The following is a 19,574-nucleotide window of genomic DNA, read 5'->3' on the forward strand; positions in this document are numbered from 1 at the left end:
CTATTTGAAATTCATGAGTATGCTAATGTATTTATGCTGAGTTGGTTGGAGATGGTTTTATACCATTTTTGAGAGGTTAACAATTCAACCCAAGGGAAGCTACGTCTTCCTACAAGTGTTAATGGGGAACAAGGAATGAATAGATTCTACTGGTGAATGACTGCAGTGTAGTGTAATGAAAATGAATTTGCAGGTGAAGGATCTGAATTTACAATTTTCTTCTGCTATTTATACGTCCTGCAGTATCGGACAAGTCACTTCAACCTTCTTTGCCTTAGTTTCCCATTTTGTAAAGTGAAAGGATTGAACTAGATGAACTCTGTGATGCCTTCCACTTCTAAATCAGTGCTGTAGTGATCATGTTCAGCTCTTATTTATTTTTAGAATTCCATTTTATCTTATTTTCAGCTCTAAATTTTCTCCCTCTTCCCTCCACTGAAAAAGCATATAGTCAAACAAGATACATTCCTGCATTAGCCATGTCCAAAGCGACATGCCTCAGTCTGCTCACTGAGTCCATTTAGAGGTGGACAATATGCTCCCTCACTGAGGCTCTGGAATTGTGATTGGTCATTGTGTTGATTAGAAGTCCTGGGTCTCTCCCAGTTGTTTATCTTTAGAATATGGTTGTATGCATTGTTCTCCCAGTTCTGCTCAATTTACCCTACCTCACTTTGTTCAAGTCTCTCCAGATTTCTTTGAGACCAGCCGGCTCATCATTTCTTATAGCACCATTATATTTCATTCCATCATATACTGTAACTTGCTCAGCCATTCCCTAGTTGATGGGCATTCCATTAATTTCCAATTCCTTCCACCATAAAAAAGAGCTGCTATAAATATTGTATATTTGTAGGTCCTTTTGTACTCTTTGATCTCTTCAGAGCACAGACCTGGGCAGGATATAGCTGGGTCGAAAGAGATGCGCAGTTGAGTAACTTTTGGGATATATTTCCACATTGTTCTCTACAATGGCTGGATCAGTTCAAGCTCTACCAACAGTGCAGCTCTTGGGGCTCCAAACACCACCATCCCATCATCAGACATTCTCTTCTTGCCTTGATTTTAATGACGGACATCAATACTTGCTACTATTTGAAATTTCCTGGTATTATTTTCCTTTAAATAAACCATTCACCTTTTTTTTTTCCCTTCCTGAATAAATATATGATAACATTCTTGTTTCTTAGTCTTGACTGACGACCCATTGGATGAAATAGACTGACCCAGAAGAGAAGCAGCTTGGTTTAGAGAACAGAGAGATGGCCTTGGGGTCAGAAAGGATCTGAGTTCAAGTTTCATTGATGAGTTATGCTAACTCTATGACCCTGGGCAAGTCACTTAACCTCAGAGAGCCCCAGGCCATATTTCTCAGACCAGATGTTACAGATGAGGTGACAATCTGCATTGAGAGAGGATTATTCCATTCTGAGAAATCACCTACATACACATACACAAAATACACATACATACAAATCCCAGCAAAAATATACAAAAATTGAACAGATTTCCAATAGAAGATAGTTGAAAGACAGTTTTCCAGTTAATTTTGTTTTGTTTTGTACTTTTGTATTTGTGTTTGTTTTGTTCATATGTTTTATATTTTTGTATTTTTAAAGAACAGGTAAAGATAATACTGGAAAAATGCCTTGATGGTATATGGATGTGTATCTGTGTGTATATCTGTTAGATAGTATATATGATATAGACAGCATATATAGACATTATATACATAGATATAGATGTATATATTTGTAATCATGTATGTATTTATGAATGTGTGCATGTATATATTTATATTATCATTCTTGTTGGCTCATTGGAAATGCATTTTAGATATTGTATACTAGGAAGATATTAAGGATGTGAATATTTACAGTGATGAAATGTGAACTTTATTTTCACAATCAGATAAAAAAACTGTATCTTGTGGTCAATGGTAGTAGGGAGTATGTGAGGATGGGGTGGATGTTGGGGATGGAAGAGTAATTCCTCACCCAAAAGGTCTCTGACCTTGTCTTGGATCATTCCTGAGCACATAGCTTGTGGAACCCCTAAAATAATGATCATTGAACCCATGTAGCCAGATTGCTCAGTCTTTTTTAATTTTGGGGCATGAAAAGAGAAATAACTGAGAGAATATGTATTGGTCCAGCCCTTGCTGGTTCAAATCATATCTTTGTAACTCCTGAGCTAATAACGAGATATGCTACCTTTGTGATTTCCACTTCTATTTATTAAATCATAAAAGTTTATGAGCCTACAGATAGGGAATGTCTGTATAAATATTCATCCTGGAATTGGCCAAACTCTGCTGTTGGCTGGCTCAAGTGCACCTCTGGTTTGTATCAGAGGGGGCTACACTGGGGCCTCTGAGGCAGAAATTGACTTCCGGGAGAGAATTCTTGATATCCAAATTGCAAGGTACCTCTTGGCTTTCCCAGGGGAACACCCAATACAGATGAAATAGAGGCGCTTAGCAGAGTGTCTGGCCCCGAGTTGGTGCTCCATCACTAGTAATTGATCGATGCTCGTTGTTTGCTTATGAATTTGCCTAGCAGTGCCTTGTTGGCTATCCGTTTGAAAACTAATGCTTTTTCCCCCCCTTTCTTTTATTCACTGCTTCATCCCTTTCTTCCTCTCTGCTGCTTCTCCAAATTGCTGCTTCCTCCCTTCTTGCAACCAGCTTGAATTCCAGGTCAGTACTTTCTGCTATCTTATTTTTTTCTAAATGCTCGTCCTTCTTAAGCTCAGCTTGTTCCTTAAATTTGTTTTTAATTCATTGCTGTAATGTTTTCTTCTGGTCATTGTTTCCCCCATCTGGTGCCTAGGGTGGTCCATTAAAGGAGGGTGCAGAACCATAGGGAAGAGCAAACCTTTGGGTCATTCCTCAGTCGGTCCCTTCTACATGATGTTATTGTTTTTGTGACTCAGCTGTGATAATAGATGATAAGGTAACACATTTCTTTGGAGGATCCCCAAGTTTTGAGTAAGAGACATTGAAATGTGGCGCCCTGGAAAATTACTCTTGCCTTCTAAATTTAATTCAAAAGAACAAAAGATTTGGCAGTGCCACCAAGACTTAAAAGCTCAGTTTAATAGCTTGAGCCACTCAGGCCTTTCGCTTAATAAATCACAGTGTTTTGAAAGATTTATAATACTTTTTTAAAAAGTCACTTTTGAAAATTATCAGTGTGTTGGTAACATATTGTACACACATGTTATTTCCTGCCGTTGTTTGGGTTTTAACTTTTTTAGCTTAGTTTTTATTAGTCATACGACAATCTTTAATTACCAAGGCTGCAGCATATGGAGGCAGCCTTCCAGATGGATTCATTGTTAGCCACACAAACCCCTGTATCGATCAACACAAAGTATGTTGTGTCATGGAATGTCCTTCAAAATCAGCCCCAGGTATACTTCTGTTTTTAACAATGAGGGTTAAGTGACTTGCCCAGGGTCACACAGCTAGTAAGTGTCAAGTGTCTGAGGTCAAATTTGAACTCAGGTCCTTCTGAATCCAGGGCTGGTGCTTTATCCACTGCACCACCTAGCTGTCTCCGCATTGTTAAACTTCTAAAGACAGAAGGCTCACTTCAACATTTTGTTCTTAGGTCAAGAAATGCTCGATACTAGATCTAAGATATAAAATATTTTTCTGTGATCTTACCTAATGTAATTGCGAATTTCCTCTCTTTCCCTATACGTTTCCTGTGTGGAATGTAAGCTCTGTGAGAGCAAGGGTTGCTTTTTTTTTCCTTTGAGTCCCTAGTGTTTCACAAAACACTTAATCAGTTTTGATTGAATAGGCTTTTCCCAATAGGCCTAGGTCAGTTGTTTCTTGAAAACTTTTAAGTTCCAGAAAGCCCTGTCCCATTTCCCAGACTCATCAGTCAGAAATTGGTGAAGGTGCCTTCACCAGCCACCATTTGTTTCTGAATATTTAAGGATTCTGTTGAATGCTTGGTCCTTCTCTGGCACACACAGATGGGAGCTCTTGAAGGCATTTCTCCTGAAAATAATTCTCAAAAATAAACAAAACCCAATAAAAAAAACCTTCCCATCCCTTATGCTAAAGTTGTCCATTCCCTGAGGCTCAAGGCATTTATTAAAGGGATGGGTTAGCATCTCCCTTTCCCTGACGTCCCCTTCCCCAAGTGGGCACTGAGTGATCAGCTTCAAGCCAACAGTTATGGAAGGAGAAAATTGTCTTGCCTTTCAGTGCTGGCTCATTCAAAGGCTGCTCCAGAGAAGGGTCCCTGTGACCAGTGGCCACGCTGAGTTTTACCAGGATCTTGTTCTACTTTGTGGGGGGCAGAGACACACTCAGAGAGAATTACAGAGGGGAAAAAGAAAACATTCATGACGGTCTGACTTCAGCCCTCCAGCCACACACCATCCAAACCTTTGCTCGTGGTTTTGGATGGCTTGGTTCCCCATGCCTGCCTCTTTTTTTCTCTTTCTTGTTTTGCCTTTTCTTCTTTTTGCTGAACTGAGTTCTTTTCTATGCTTCCAGGTACTTCCCTCCCTAAGTCCAGGAACATCTTTCTCTCACACACCTCAGACCGCTGGGTACGGGCCAACAGAATACCAGATTATTTGGGCATGGCAGTTTGTTCAAAGGGGAGAATTGAGGGAGAGTGAATGGATTTCCTGGTTTTCCAAAGGATGGGAATGTCTGTGGGGTCAGTTAGTTGTTCAACAAACATTTATTAAATGCCTGTGGCATGTCAGGCACTTTGCCGAGTGCTAGGTCAGATTAGAATGAGGGTAATACCTGGCTGGAGATGGTATTTGTGCCTGGTATGCTTCAGTTCAACCAGATGGGACTTAGTCAAAGAACCGGTATTCAATTCTCAATTCTGTCCCTTGTTTGACATTAGGGGAGTCCCTTGATGTCTCTGGGCCTCTGTTTCCCCAACTGCAGAATGAGGGGTGTGGACATATTGACCTCTTCGGTCCCTAGCAGCTGTATCTCTGTGGTTCGTTGGCACATCTTTTGGGGATGGGCCGACCCTACATCAAACAGAGATGTGTCGTCCAAGTAAGCAAGGGTTAGCCTGTCTTCTTGGGAAAAGAAGCCAATGGCTTTCTGTGTCTCCATTGGGCTTTGACAGTCCCTCAGATTGATGAGGTTGCTTTTAAAAACTTCTCCAAATTTACCAAGAAAAAGAAAATAGAACATTTTAAGCAAATATTGGATGGCCAGCCAGCGTGCTTTTGTTATGTGACTTCTAATCGGCTTTTGTATAATTGGGTGCTTGGTTTTGACCTGTTTTTTTTTCCTTCCCACTACTCAGAAGTCTTGCTGGGGGAAGGGCTTGGGCCCAAGTTGGTCTCTTTTCTTTAGAGAAACCTGTGGCCACCCCTGCTTGCATTTTTAACCATCCTTATATACTTAGTTCACAACAACAAGAAAACAACCTAAGCGGTTGTGTCAGGTTGCACACGCTGTCTTTTCCATCTGTTTCATGTTTCCTTCCTCTCTTCTCCTCCCTTGCCTTTGCCAAATTGCTTTTATAACAGAAAAGTCAGATGAAAGCCAAGGTGGTCAGTGCCTGAGGTCATCTGCCCTTTTGGAGGGCCCATCTCCACATCCTCAGGACCCTCCACAGAAGTGAGTGGAGTGCAGGGACATCTGGGTCATGGCCACCAAGGGCCTGGTGGGGCGGTGCTGATCTAGGCAATTGCATGTGGTAATTAGCAATAAGACTGGATCCTGGGAGAGCTGCCTCCAGCCGCCCCCCCTCCCCTGCCCCCCCCCTCCCGCGTGGCTCTTTGCACATGTGTAGTCCATATTTCAGGGAGGGGCTATATATGGAGGGCCACATGCCTCCTTCATGTGCAAACCTGCCTTTGTTGAAAGCGATGCCTGGCAACACACATTAACACCCTCTTAGAGAGTGACTTCAAAAACCTTCCTTCTCTCTCTTTTTAACCCAAATAAACTCTGTTAGGTTATCCCCAAGCCAAAGAGTGTGCTCACAGCCCCTCTGATAAAAGATGAAGTCAGTCCTCACGGAGGTCCACGCCTGAAGAGAGCCCTGAACGTCCCACGCTCAGGGTTTCCTGGTCTGCTCCGTCCTGCTCAGCTCGGCCGGGACCACTTCTTTTCCCTGGCCTGATTCTCCATCTCTGCAAGAATCATGAAGAAAAAATGGGCCAGCGGCCCTCAGGGTCCTGCTAGATGGGCAGCTGCTGGGGCTGTCTGTTAAGAAAAGAGCAAGGAAGGTTTGGGGACCCCCTGGTTCTGTAGCAAGATATGGGGAAATGCCAAAAAAAAATGAGATGTAGGAGAACAACCAGGATCAGAGAACTTGAAGGAGGAAGGTACCATAGGGTTCATCTAGTCATTTACATACGTATATATATATATATATATATACACACACACACATATACTTGCACACACATGTATAGTACACACATGTGCATATGTAAAATAAATGTTATTGCTATCTTTTTGGTTTCATATTATTTGCACGTCCCAGTGCATCCCTCTCTGCTTCTCTCAGAAACCCATATCTGATAAGAAAAAAATTGAAAACAAATAGAGGAAAAAACAATTCAGCAAAACTAGACAAGGCATCAAACAGGTCCGACATGGTCTGTGTTGTTGCACATGGAAGGAGAGAGAGAGAGACAGACAGACAGACAGACAGAGACAGAGATAGAGAGAGACGGGGCGGGGGAGGAGAGAGAGGGGGTAAAGAAGGGGGAGGGAGGATAAAGAAAAGGGAGAGGGAAGAAGAGAGGGGAAAGGCTAAGGAGACAAGATAGGGATAGGGAACTAGAGAGGGAGGGCAGAGGGTGGGGCTTGGGGGAAGGGCAGAGGAAGGGAAGGAGGGGCAGATGGGAGGGAGTGGAAAGGATTGAGAGAGAGAGAGTGAGGGAGGGAGGAAAGGAAGGAGGAAGGAGGCTTCTCCCTTCTTCTTTGAACTTAGCTAGGTCAGTATAATTTCACAATATAATTTCATAACGTTCAGTTTAAATCCAGCTGTCTTGTCATCACTTTGCATATACACCATTATGGTTGTGTGTGAGATGGTAGGTGTGAGTATATGATTGTATGTGCATGTAATTTTTGTGGATATGTGTGTTTTGAATTCAACATTGTAAGGAAATCCCAGGGTGGAAACTCCTTTCACCAATACAAATGGACACCTCTTCTGTAATTTACAATATTGGAAAGTTGCATGGGACCTTGAAAAGTGAATTGACTTGCAAGATGATAAGCTAGGGCATGTCAGAGGTAGATAGTGAACATAGCGGATCATGACCCTAAATTGCTTTGCCTTGCTGTGTTGGGCTCAGGGTTAATATGTGCACACATGCATGTCTGTGTTCATACAGACACACACAACACATTAAATCTTTATGTACACATGTTATATGATGTGTATAATACACAGTTCCATATACTATAAGTTATATACACATATAATTATGCATGTACATATATTACTTGTGAGTGCATACTATGTATTATATGTACTTAAATAAAATATATAATCACATATAACAAAATTATATATACATATATATCTCACATATGGGTGAAGGAAGTTGTCAGCAGGTCAGAGAAGCATTTCCCTCTTAAAAATTGCTTCTTAACAGCTGCTGCTGTTTTTGGTGAAATGTCAGAAAAGTTTATAGTGAAGCCCAACTGGGGGAAAGCCAAAAATTTGCTGATTTTGCTGTGGGTGCAAATATTTTCTTATGGGTGGAAAGACTTGTTTCCCCTGATTTACGGAGTAGGCAGCACAGTGGGGTTGAGTCTATATTTAGAGCAGAATTGGAATTTTTGCAGGGGAGCTGGGAGCTGGTGCTCAGCTGGCTTGTTTCTTTCCATCCAGGACCTTCCCAAAGGAACTAGCCAGGGAAGGGCCATTGCTCAAGTCACCTTTGGTGTCCAACAGCAATGCAGTAGGATTCCCTGGCTGCCCCCCTTCACCCCAGTCCCTGTCTCTGTCCCTCTCTTCCTTCCTTTCCCTCTCCCTTTCTCCCTCCCTCTCTTCCTTCCTTTCCCTCTCCCTTTCTCCCTCTCTGTGTTCTCTCTCTCTCTCTCTCTCTCTCTCTCTCTCTCTCTCTCTCTCTCTCTCTCTCTCTCCCCCCCCTTCTTCCCTCCCTCCCTCTGTGTTCGTTTTCTCTCTCTCTCCCTTTCCCTCTCCCTCTCCCCCCCTCCCCCCTCCTTCCCTCTCTTTTTCTTCTTTACCCCCCCTCCTCTTGCCCTCCCACCACACCCTTTAGGAGAGGGAGGTAATGTCATGCAGGAGAAAGAGTGTTGAACTTGGAACCCCAGGGCTTGACCACCCACCTTGCTGGTGCCATTTAGTACTTGGGTGACCTCAGACAAGTGGCTTTCTCCCTCTGGCTGGCTCTGGGTTTGCTCATCAGCAAAATGAAGGGCTTGGACTAGCCTCCAAAGGCCCTTCGGACCCAAACTGTGGTCTCTAACTAGGATTTCACTTTTGCCTTTTTACTCTGGGATGTTCCAAGTTACATTAGCAACAGCTCCAGGGCGGGCAGCTCATCTACCCCCTCCTTGGCCAGATGTTCTAAGTGCTTGTGAATGATAGAAAAGGTGGAGAGAAGAGAGGGAACAGTTCCACCCATTTCCCTCAATTCAATTCACTTGATAGGGTTTAGGGGGATGTGTTAGGGGTGTGGTTTTCTGTAAAAAGTAACCACGTGGAGGGAGCCAGTGCAGTGGAAAGATCTCTGCTCATGGGACTGCAGTTACCATCTATGGCTACCATTTAGCACAAATGTGACCTTAGGGAAATCACTTCTCTCAGGGCTTGTTTCCTAAAACGAAGCATGAGATTGAATGACCTCGAACATCCTTCTCGCTTCTCCCTGGACTTCCCAGTTCCTAAGGGCTGATCTCTTAACAATCATTGCATAATACCTTCAGGAGAAAAATGCCACCCATGATGCTGAGCCTGAAAGTGTGAGTTCTCCAGATGGCAGCCAATTGTTTCTGCTCATCTCTCCTGTCAGCCTCTCCTACCCTGCGACACTGGGCAAGTCCTTGACAGCTCTGAGCCTTTTTTTCTCATCTGTAAAATGACATAATAGCAATGTCTACCTCATATGGTGGTTGTCAGGATCACCTAAGAGAATGTAGGGAAGCTGTGGAATAGAAAATGTTATGTAAATATAAGATATTATTATTATAATATTATTGTTACAATCTTGGTTATTCCTTTTCCTTTTCTGATCTGCATAATTTTCTGAGAGGCAGTGTAACATAGTGGACAGGGAGCCAGTCTTGGGTGTCAGGAAGACTTGGTTCCTATATACAATGGCAGGAGATTTGATCTTTTTGTGCCCCAGGCAACAGAGTTGGGATTCTGAATTACCAAGGAGTTGCCCATCAGCATAAGAGGACATTTCCACTTTGCCCATCCCCCACACTGAGAAAATCACAGGCTCAGAAATATGTATTATGAATAAATATCAGTGAATGGCCAGTTCTTTGAGAAGGCACCTTGGACATTTCTTTGCATCATGCATGGAATCCTTTTAAAAATACCTTTCTCAGCATGATTATAAATCACCTTCCAGAAAAATAGGATCTTGTTTCCTTTCACCTCTGTGGCTTTCTTATGAAATGTGAATTCTGTCACTTCATTACCAACAAGGCTGGTTCGTATTGTGGCCACTTGCCTCTGAATAATGTCACACACTTTCTTCCTTAGTATATTAAGTTGCTAGAAATTTCCACACTGAATATTGGTGAGTTGTTGAGGATTCTCCATTCTTTCTTTCATTCATTCATTCATTCATTCATTCTTTCTTTCTTTCTTTCATTCATTCAGCCAGCAGTCAACCAGAATTTGTTAAGCATTTGCTTTTTGCCAGGCACAGTTCTAAGCATTACAAATAGAAAGATAGGCAAAGACAGTGAGAACTCACACTTTTAGCCTCAGCATTACATTACATTCTATTGTGAGGGACAATGTATAAAGAAGTAGGAAGATACAAGATCTCTACACAGGAAATGCAGTCTGAGAGGTGAAGGCATTAGAAGCTGGGGAGATGGGGAAAGGCTTCCTCCATGACATAAAATTTGAGCTGAGCCTAAAGGAAGCAAGAACTGAGGAGCAAAAGTGATGAGGGAGAGCATCCCAGATTCGGGGAAGAGCCAGTAAGGAGGTGAAAAGAGGAGGGATTGGGGGATATTGTTCAAGGAACTTGAGGAACACCAGTGTGGATGGAATAGAAAATTGTTGAAAGAAACTTGAGTTCAGAACAATTCGAAAGGGCAGGGCAGGGACAGGTTATGAAGATCTTCAGATGCCAAACAAAGGATTTTAAACATGAGCTTGGTGGGAATGGGAAGCCCTTGTGATGGGAATTCTAGGCATAGAGTATTCTAAGGATAGAGATTTTTAACATTAGTACTTTAAATGCAAAGGTCAAATCTTCTTTTCCTTCTGAATGGTATTTTATTTTTTTCCAATTACACGTAAAGATAGTTTTCAACATTCATTTTTATTAGATTTTGAGTTCCAAATTGTTCTTCCCTCCCTCTATCCCCTCCTCCATCTCCAAGCAATATGATATAGGTTACCTATGTACAATCATGTTAAACAAATTTCCCCATTAGTCATATTGTGAAAGAAGAATCAGAACAAAAGGGAAAAACCACAAGAAAAAAAAGTGAAAAAAGTATGCTTTGATCTGCATTCAGACTCCATCAGTTCTTCCTCTGGATGTGGAGAGCATTTTCCATCATGAGTTTTTTGGAATTGCCTTGGATCATTGTATTGCTGAAGAGAGCCAAGTCTATCATAGTTGGTCATCACACAATGTTGCTGTTACTGCGTAAAATGTTCTCCTGGTTCTGCTCACTTCCCTCAGTATCAGTTCATATAGATACTTCCAGGTTTTTCTGAAATCTGCCTGCTCATCATTTCTTATAGCACAATAGCATTCCATTACATTTATATACCACAACTTGTTCAGCTATTCCACAATTGATGTACATCCCCTCAATTTCTAATTCTTTGCCACCACAAAAAGAGCTGCTATAAATAGTTTTATATCTGTAGGTCCTTTCCCCTTTTTTAATGATCTCTTTGGGATATAGACCTAGTGCTGGTATTGCTGGATCAAAGGGTATCCGCAGTTTTGGGCATAGTTCCAAATTGCTCTTCAGAATGTCTGGATCGGTTCACAACTCCAGCAGCAATGCATTAGTGTTCCAATTTTCCCACATCTTCTCCAACATTTATCATTTTCTTTTTCTGTCATATTAGCTAATCTTACGGGTGTGAGATGGTACCTCAGAGTTGTTTAAGCAATAGTGACAGAGGATTTTTTCTAATTAATTTATTTATGGAAAAATTTCCCCACCTAATATGTAAAAACAAATTGTAACATCAATTTTTATAACTTTGTGTTCCAAATTTTTTCTTCCTCCCTCCCTACCCCTCTTAAGAACTCAAGCAATTTAACATAGTGCAGTCATGCAAAATATATCAGACAAAAAAACTTTAGAAATAGAAATAACAACAACAACAACAAAATATTCTTGCATCTATATTCAGATACCATCAGTTCTTTTTCTGTAGATGAAATGCATTTTTTTCATAAGTCCTTCAGAGTTGTCTGGGATCACAGAACTGCTGAGACCTGCTAAGTCATTAGTAGCAAATCATCCAATATTATTGTTATTTTGTATACAGTAGATTTCACTTGAGAATTTTTTATATGACTATAGATAACTTCAATTTTTTTCATCTGAGAACTGCCCATTCATAATCCTTTGACCATTTCTCAATTGGGGAATGTCTTGTATTCTTAAAAATTTGATTCTGTTCTCTATATATTTAAGAAATGAGGCCTTTATCAGAAACACTGGCTGTGAAATTGTTTCCCAGATTTCTGCTTTCTTTCTAATCTTGGATGCATTGGTTTTGCTTGTGCAAAACTTTTTTAATTTAATGTAATCAAAATTATCCATTTTTGCATGTCACAATGTTCTCTATCTCTCGTTTGGTCATAAATTCTTCCCTTCTCCATAGATATGATAAGTAAAGTATTCCTTGCTCTCCTAATTTGCTTATGATGTTACCCTTTATGTCTAAATAATGTACCCATTTTGACCTTTTCTTGGTATACGGTGTGAGATGTTTGTCTATGCTTAAAGGCCTTGTCTACTGATGATGAAAACTAGGTAGGAAGAAGGTGGGATAACTGCATTAAAAAGGTAGAGGAACAATTAGGTATGTTAGGAATTGGAGAGGGAGAGAGGGAGAGGGGGGAGGGAGGGAGAGGGAGAGGGAAAGGAAGAGATGGAGAGGGAAAGGGAGAGAGGGAGAGGGAGGGAGGGAGAGGGAGGGAGGGGGAGAGAGAGAGAGAGAGAGAGAGAGAGAAGTGAGTGTGCACATATAAAAAGCACTGAGAATCATTTTTTGGGGAACCCTTCCTGCTCCAGGTTGAACCTTCCTTTATGGAAAAAAACTGCAAAACATTTAAGCAAATTCATCCAAGACAGTGATTATCTCTCTCTCTCTCTCTCTTTTTTTTTTTGTAAATAGTATTTTATTTTTTCTGATTACATGTAAAGATAGTTTAACATTCATTTTAAATAAGATTTTCAGTTTCGATTTGTTCTCCCTCCCTCCATCCTCTCGCCCCTCACTGATATGATGGGCAATCTGATATAGGTTGTACATGACAGTGATGTCTCTTGACAGTGAATCCAGTATTCTTTCCTGATAGCCCCTCACCTCTTCCATGAGGAGGGAGGAGTGTTTCATTATCAGTTCAATGGAATGCCTCTCAACTTTTAGGTCAGGCAGCTGAAAGAACTGTGGTATAGTGAGTGCTCACCTGGAGGTCCTCTTCATCCTCTAGGGCTTTTACTAACTTTAAAATGGAGAACAGAATACCACCCACCTGCCAGGGTTGTTGGGAGGACCAAGTATGATCATGTATTTGTAAAGCATTCAGTCCCATGGCTGCCATGTAGTAGGTGATTAATAAAGGTCTGTTTGCTTCTCTTCCCTTTGAATAGTGGCACACATAATATGGATGAGGAATATGAGAGTGGACAGGGCACTGGACCAAGATTCCATGGAGTGGCTTCTATATTTGGCACTTACCAGTTGTTCTAGGAACAAGTCATATAATGTCTCAGTCTCCTCCCCTTTAAATGTGGATTATTAAACCTGTCTTCCATGGCTATTGGGAGACTCCAATGAAACCATCTTCATGAAGAGCTTTGCCAAGTATGAAGCTTGGTATAAGTGCTAGTAATTACTGTGACTTCGTGATTCCTCCTGTATGCCCATCTGGGAAACATAATATTTCACATGCTGATAGAATTTCCTCACCCCAATTATCTTGTAATCAAACAAGCAAGTTTTATTAAGTGCTTACTGTATGTCAGTCAAGTCAGCAAGCATCCATTAAACCTCTATTGTATGCCAGAAACTGCTAAGTGTCCTAAACACTGGAGATACAGAAAAGGGGAAAAACACAAGATCTACCTTTAGGGAACTCTTCTGTTGTAGGAGTCTACATGTAAAGAATTTGTTACTGATGAGCTACTTGTAGAGTACATAACAATAGCCTTACAAGAAAAGGCCCTTGGGGTGGAGGTGTGGCTGGGACAGGCCTCCTTCAGAAATGGGTACCTCAGCTGAGTCTTGAGGAAAGCCAGATCAAATGAAGAGGTGGAGGTGAAGAGGGAGATTCCAGGTGCTGGGTAGAGCCAGTGCGGATGAGATAGAAGATGAGGAGACCTGGGCAAGAAGCAGCAAACAGGCCAGTGCAGAGGGATCATAGAGTATTTTGGGCATGGGTGTTAGTTATGTGGACCTCACTGGGACATGTGAGGTGACAGGGAAGAGAATTTTAAATTTAACTCTGTAGCCTCCGGTTGTTTTGTAAGATGTCAGTTTGATGATTCCAAGGACAGTGGGACATGCTGTTCACAGATAATAGCCATGGAGAAAATCGTTATAATAGTTAGTGGTGAGAGACTCCTTCAGTATCCAAGTGATGCTCCATCAAGAGAGAGAGAGAGAGAGGCCAGTGCTGGTGAGAAGATGCTGACTGGGTAACTGGCAGGCAGTGGCTGGATCTTTTGACTGTGTTTTAAATAATAGGTTACACTATTTTTGTGGAAAAGATGAAGAGATTTAGCTTAGACAGTAGTGCTAAATAGGCTGATTTTAGACTCTTTGAATACTTCATCTAAAAATATAGCTATTCATGAATGGTTCAGTTTTCAATTTGATTGGAAGCTTCTACTAGAGTGGTGTCCCAGGGATTAGTTCTTGGCCATGTGCTAGTTGATATTTTTTTATCACTATATATGACAAGGACATAGATGACATGAATAGCAAAATTGCAGATAAGACAAAGCTCGGAAGATTAGATAACCTGTTGGATGACTTAGTATGGATACAAAATGATCCCAAAGGTTTAGAATGATGGGTTGACTCTTAGATGATGAACTTCAATAAAGATAAATGAAAAAGTATTATATGGATTCATAAAACTAACATCAGGAGAAGGTGGGGATTGTTTGACTAGATCATTTCTTCAGAAAAGATATAGGTTTTTGTTTTGTGTTTTTAAAGCAATCTCCATATGAGATAACTAATGTAGCCTTTGGCTCCACAGTGTCCAAGGCAAAGGCCCATCTTTTTTTTTTTTTTTTTTTTTTTTTGGCTAGGCAATGAGGGTTAAGTGACTTGCCCAGGGTCACAGAGCTAATACGTGTCAAGTGTCTGAGGCCGGATTTGAACTCAGGTCCTCCTGAATCCAGGGCTGGTGCTTTATCCACCACCTAGCTGCCCCCCATCTTTTTTCTAAACAGTGAGAATCTTCTAGTGATATTGTATTAATATAGCAGGTGAAATATTTATATCTGGGGAATTAAAATGGAAGGTCAAAAGCCCAGTCAAGAGACACATGATAGACATGAATCACCTGAAACTACCACAAATTGCCCAAGAGAAGTTATGTAAACAATGTCATGAGAAAGAATCATGTCTGAAAAGTAGGTGGCTTGGTCTTGTGGTGAGAGTGAGAGAGAACTTTGATGGACAGGTGCCACGCTGCACTGAGGGACACACAATGTCAGAAGCTAATCCAGATGGGTAGATTATATGGAGAATTTGTTGGAGAGCATGGACAAGATTGATGCAGATGTGAGTGAATGGCTATCTGCATCACTGGAGAAAGTCTCCCCATCCAGAAGATTGGGGCTATGTTATAATAATTTGACAGAAGGCAATATTATTCTATTCAGAAGATAATAAACATTGTCCAAGATCAGTGGCTAATGAAGATATCTTCCTATGCATCTGTGGATCTCTTTACATACAGATAGATGGGCAAGCACTACAGATTGTCCATCCAATTGCACAATATGCCTTGGCTCATAGGCATTTCTCATCCCTTGTTTTTCCCCATGTGACTTATCAGGCCAAACACTTTTGCATGATTATGGCTCCATTTAAGAGTTTCTGAAGTGTTCCAGGACCTGATGCAACCAGCAAGATGTTATCCACAATGAGGAGCATCTGGTGGGTCATAGCTGACTACAGAGAATCTTTCATCATTTGGACTCCGGATTGGAGATAATCCATGAGAGTTAGAATTTGGAAAGCACATCTCACCCTTTTCTCTCCTCTTGATATTAATAATATAGTTATAAGGTTGTAAAACAAAGTTATTTTTAACATTTCAATCATGATTCATGGTTTGGACGCATCCAGAAGAGCCACTTGATGGGAAGAGAAGTCTTCTGAGGCCAATGTGCCATCTCTCCAATCAGATACTTTTAAATAGTCAGGACCTGCAATCAGTTGTGTGACCATGAAGTCGTGGTCTATTGTGCAATGTCACTTGTATCTGAGGAATATCCCCAGGAAGGCTGTTATCCCATTGGTCCATGTGCAGTTTATTTTATTGAAAATGAGTAAAGGCAGAAATTTTGACATATGATAGAATGGTCATTGATATTTTCTTGGTTGCCTTTTGTGGGTCCAGCTTCCCCTCTTTTGTGTTTGTTGAGAGTAGATTTCTCAATGCCATAATCTTATACTCTCTAAACTGTTGAGTAGATATTGGGTAGTAAGGAAATAGAAGCCTTGGAGGCTGTCTGGTGGTCCTAGAAGGGAGGAGGAGGAGGAGAGAGAGTTCCCCAAAAAAGCCTTACACAGAGCCACAACAAAAACAACCAAGCCCATTTCAAATGGTGGCTGCGTTAGAGAACTTCCATTGACCTTTTGTTCATAGGATCGTTTTTGACAGGAGAATTGTAGATGGATTAATATCAGTTCTATAGTTCTCAGGACTGTAGAATCATCATCATTACACCGACCTCCTCCTCCTTCTCCTCACCTTTTTTTTTTCTATCTCCACCTTCTCTTTTTACTCCTTTCCTACCTCCTACTTGTCCTCCTCTTCCTTCTCATATAAGCAAGCTGATTTTATTTTCTAACAGTGATGTTACATAAAATCTTCTGTGTAGTTTTACCATTCCATTTCATGGGCAATGGTGATGTTGACATGTTTACCTTTCTCTTAAAAGTGTAACTATATCTTTGGCTTTTAAATAACTTGTATTTTCCATAATGTCTCCCCTTCTTCCACCTCCCATAGAACCATTCTATGTAATGATGGATTAAAAGAAGGAAAAAAATGTTCAGAAATGTGGTACAATAGAAAGGGCACCTGTTATGGAGTCCAAAGACTTCAGATCAAATGCCACCTATTATACTTACTCCCTGTGACACATTGGACAAGTCACCTTTCTGGGCCTCTGTTTCTTCAGCTGTAAAAGAAGGACTTTAAGCTAGATGGCTTTTAAGTACCATTCATCTGCGTATCTATGATTCTCCGATTTTAAAAGTCAGACATTAGATGTAGTCACATGTTATATGTGCAGAATCCCTACCTGGCAAAGAACTAGAGCAGATGCTCTCTAATGGTAATATGGGTTTGGTCATTCTAATATCATGGTATTCATTTTTGGTTGTCCTGGTGTTATTCTGTCTTCATTGCTGTTGTTACCATGTGCATTACTTCTTTTAGCCTTTGTTTTGCATCAGTTTGCGTAAGTCCTTTTGTGTTTCTCTGCACCTATCACAGAGCATCATACTCATTGTTTTCTATAAAGAAACTGGTAGCATCTTGACTAAAATATTAGATTGTAGATTCCAACAATCTGTAGAGGATTTGGAAGGTTGATTTCTATTCAGGGACATGAAATCTCGCTAATCTCTTTAATGCCATTGGTGGGGTTGATATTGCAAGGAAGAACTCTCTGGATAATTTATTTAGATTTTGAAACAGTCTTTGATAAGGGTTCCCATCAAAGCCAGATAAAACAAATTTACGTTACCATAGAATCAGGGGTGGGGGATTCTTTGTCAACAAAGGAGAATTGGCTTCAAGACAGAAAACCAAGGGTTACGTAAACCAACACTTCTTTGGATGGAAAAGTGCTAACAGTCGAGGTCCTCCAGGGACTGGAACAGAAGCTGATTTTTTTCAGGGTTGTCATAAATGATCTTGAAGGCTGAGTTTCCAGTGAAATCTCCCAAGTGAAGCTCATCGGAGGCTTGGAATGCTGAACTCGGTGAGGATAAACTCCAGGCAAAGCTCACAAAGACCTCTGGGAGTAGGCAGTGAAGTGGCAGATAATGATCAACCAACATGGAGGTCACTTCAGGCTGGAGAATTGAAGATTGATGCTCATAAAACATACAAGAAGGAATAAAAAGGATGGACTGCAATTGACCAGTGCTCAGAATGTTAGGATTAGGTGGCAGTCTTATGGTTTCATATTTATACTTTTCTATGTTCCCCCAGCTGAATGTAAGGTCCTTGAGGGCAGGGACTGTTATATTTTTATCTTTGCCAGAATTTGATCCAGTGACTAGCATGTGCAATTATTGTTTGTTGAACTAAATTGAATTAAACTTAATGATTTTTTTTTAAATGAGCTTTTGTGGCAAAGAGCAACTTAGGATCATTGAAAGTGAAATAACATTTTCTAAATGCCATCTACCCTATTGTCTTCCTCCTATCCAATTTGGACCCTGACTTATTATCAGCCATTAAGGGGCTGGTGTACATATTTTTATGGTCCAACTCAATGACTGCTCATCCAACTTTATGTCCTTATCTAATCAATTTGTATTTTTCATCCACTTGGTTTTTCCAATGTGGATAGCTGAGCTACAAGACAAAAAGACTAGCTTTTTCCTTTTTCAATACCCTCTTATCCTTACTTCATTCTGTCTTCTTCCTTAATCACTGGAGACAAGAAAAATTTATGCTGATCATGAGCCCATATTCCCAGGAAACTTGAATCAAACCCAGTTTTTAAACAATTTCCATGAGAATCATTAAGCATGGATTCTAAAATCTTAAGACTTCTTTATGGATTTGTTGCAACAAGATTATTATTCTTTAAGCATTTTCTGTCTTCATTTCATGTCTGTAAATGTAGGGTCCAGAGCTGCTGGTGGGTTTATCACCAAACGAGGTAGGTGAAAAAAGCAACTCAGACAAGAAGGAACAGCATAATTAGCCATCATGCCTTTATGGGGAATGAAGAATACAATGGAGTTGAGCACTGCTCTCAAGGAATTTATAATCTTGTTGGGAAAAAAAATTACATTCAAATGGGAAACACTATATACACATACATATATATATAGTATATGTGTATGTATATATGCATACATATGATTATACATAGGAGACAGCTAGGTGGCTTAGTGGGTAGAGCACTGGGCCTGAAGTCAGGAAGACCTGAGTTAAAATCTGGCCTCAGACACTTACTAGCTATGTGATCCTGAGCAAATCACTTGACTTCTGTTTGCTTTAATCCCCTGGAGAAAGAAATGGCAAGCTTCTCTGGTATCCCTGGCACAAAAACCCTACAGACAGTATAATCCATGGGCTCGTGAAGAATCGAACATGAACAAATAAGAATAACAACATATGTATATAGTTTATATATGTATATGGTGGTCACCCACAATGGAGCGCTTCATGTCTCCTATATAGGTGTATAAGACTCATTCTTTGGGTCGGCTCTCTTGTTCTAACTTATTCTCACACTAGAAGGTCGAGGTCCTTGGAGAAAGATCATCACTTCATGGTTACACTCAAATTCCACTAAGTAGGATTCCTAGTTGTAACCCTCTTGAGAGCGAATATACTTCTTACTTCCTTAACTGTTGAGTACCTATTGATGACACTTTTTAGATCTTAAATATAACCATTTACTTAGAAGTAAAACAAAAAAATAGCATCAAAGGGGCAGAAATAGAAAAGCAAATGCAAGGGTAATGAATAAATCACAGTCCCATGTCAATTTAAAATCAAATTTTGGGGGCAGGTAGGTGGCACAGTGGACAGAGTACCAGCCCTGGAGTCAGGGGGACCTGAGTTCAAATTTGCCCTCAGACGCTTGACACTTACTAGCTGTGTGACCCTGGGCAAGTCACAACCCAAATTGCCTCACAAAAATAAATAAATAAAGGAATGAATGAATGAATGAATAAAAATAAAATAAAATCACATTG

At 40.6% G+C, this 19,574-nt stretch overlaps 1 protein-coding gene across 10 annotated transcripts in view; it reads left to right on the forward strand.

Moving 5' to 3' along the window:
* Positions 1–19,574, forward strand: part of ERC2 (ELKS/RAB6-interacting/CAST family member 2) — a 1,007,143-nt gene that overhangs the window by 444,753 nt on the left and 542,816 nt on the right. For 7 of the 10 annotated variants that reach the window (XM_043976684.1, XM_043976674.1, XM_043976678.1 and 4 more), the window contains one exon: positions 2,687–2,698. The exons of the other annotated variants lie outside the window; for them this stretch is intronic. In XM_043976684.1, the coding sequence (XP_043832619.1) occupies positions 2,687–2,698 (12 nt within the window). The remainder of the gene's footprint in view (positions 1–2,686; positions 2,699–19,574) is intronic. 10 annotated transcript variants of the gene reach the window in all.

The sequence above is a fragment of the Dromiciops gliroides genome, chromosome 1 (genome assembly GCF_019393635.1).
Source record: "Dromiciops gliroides isolate mDroGli1 chromosome 1, mDroGli1.pri, whole genome shotgun sequence".
Taxonomy (NCBI): domain Eukaryota; kingdom Metazoa; phylum Chordata; class Mammalia; order Microbiotheria; family Microbiotheriidae; genus Dromiciops; species Dromiciops gliroides.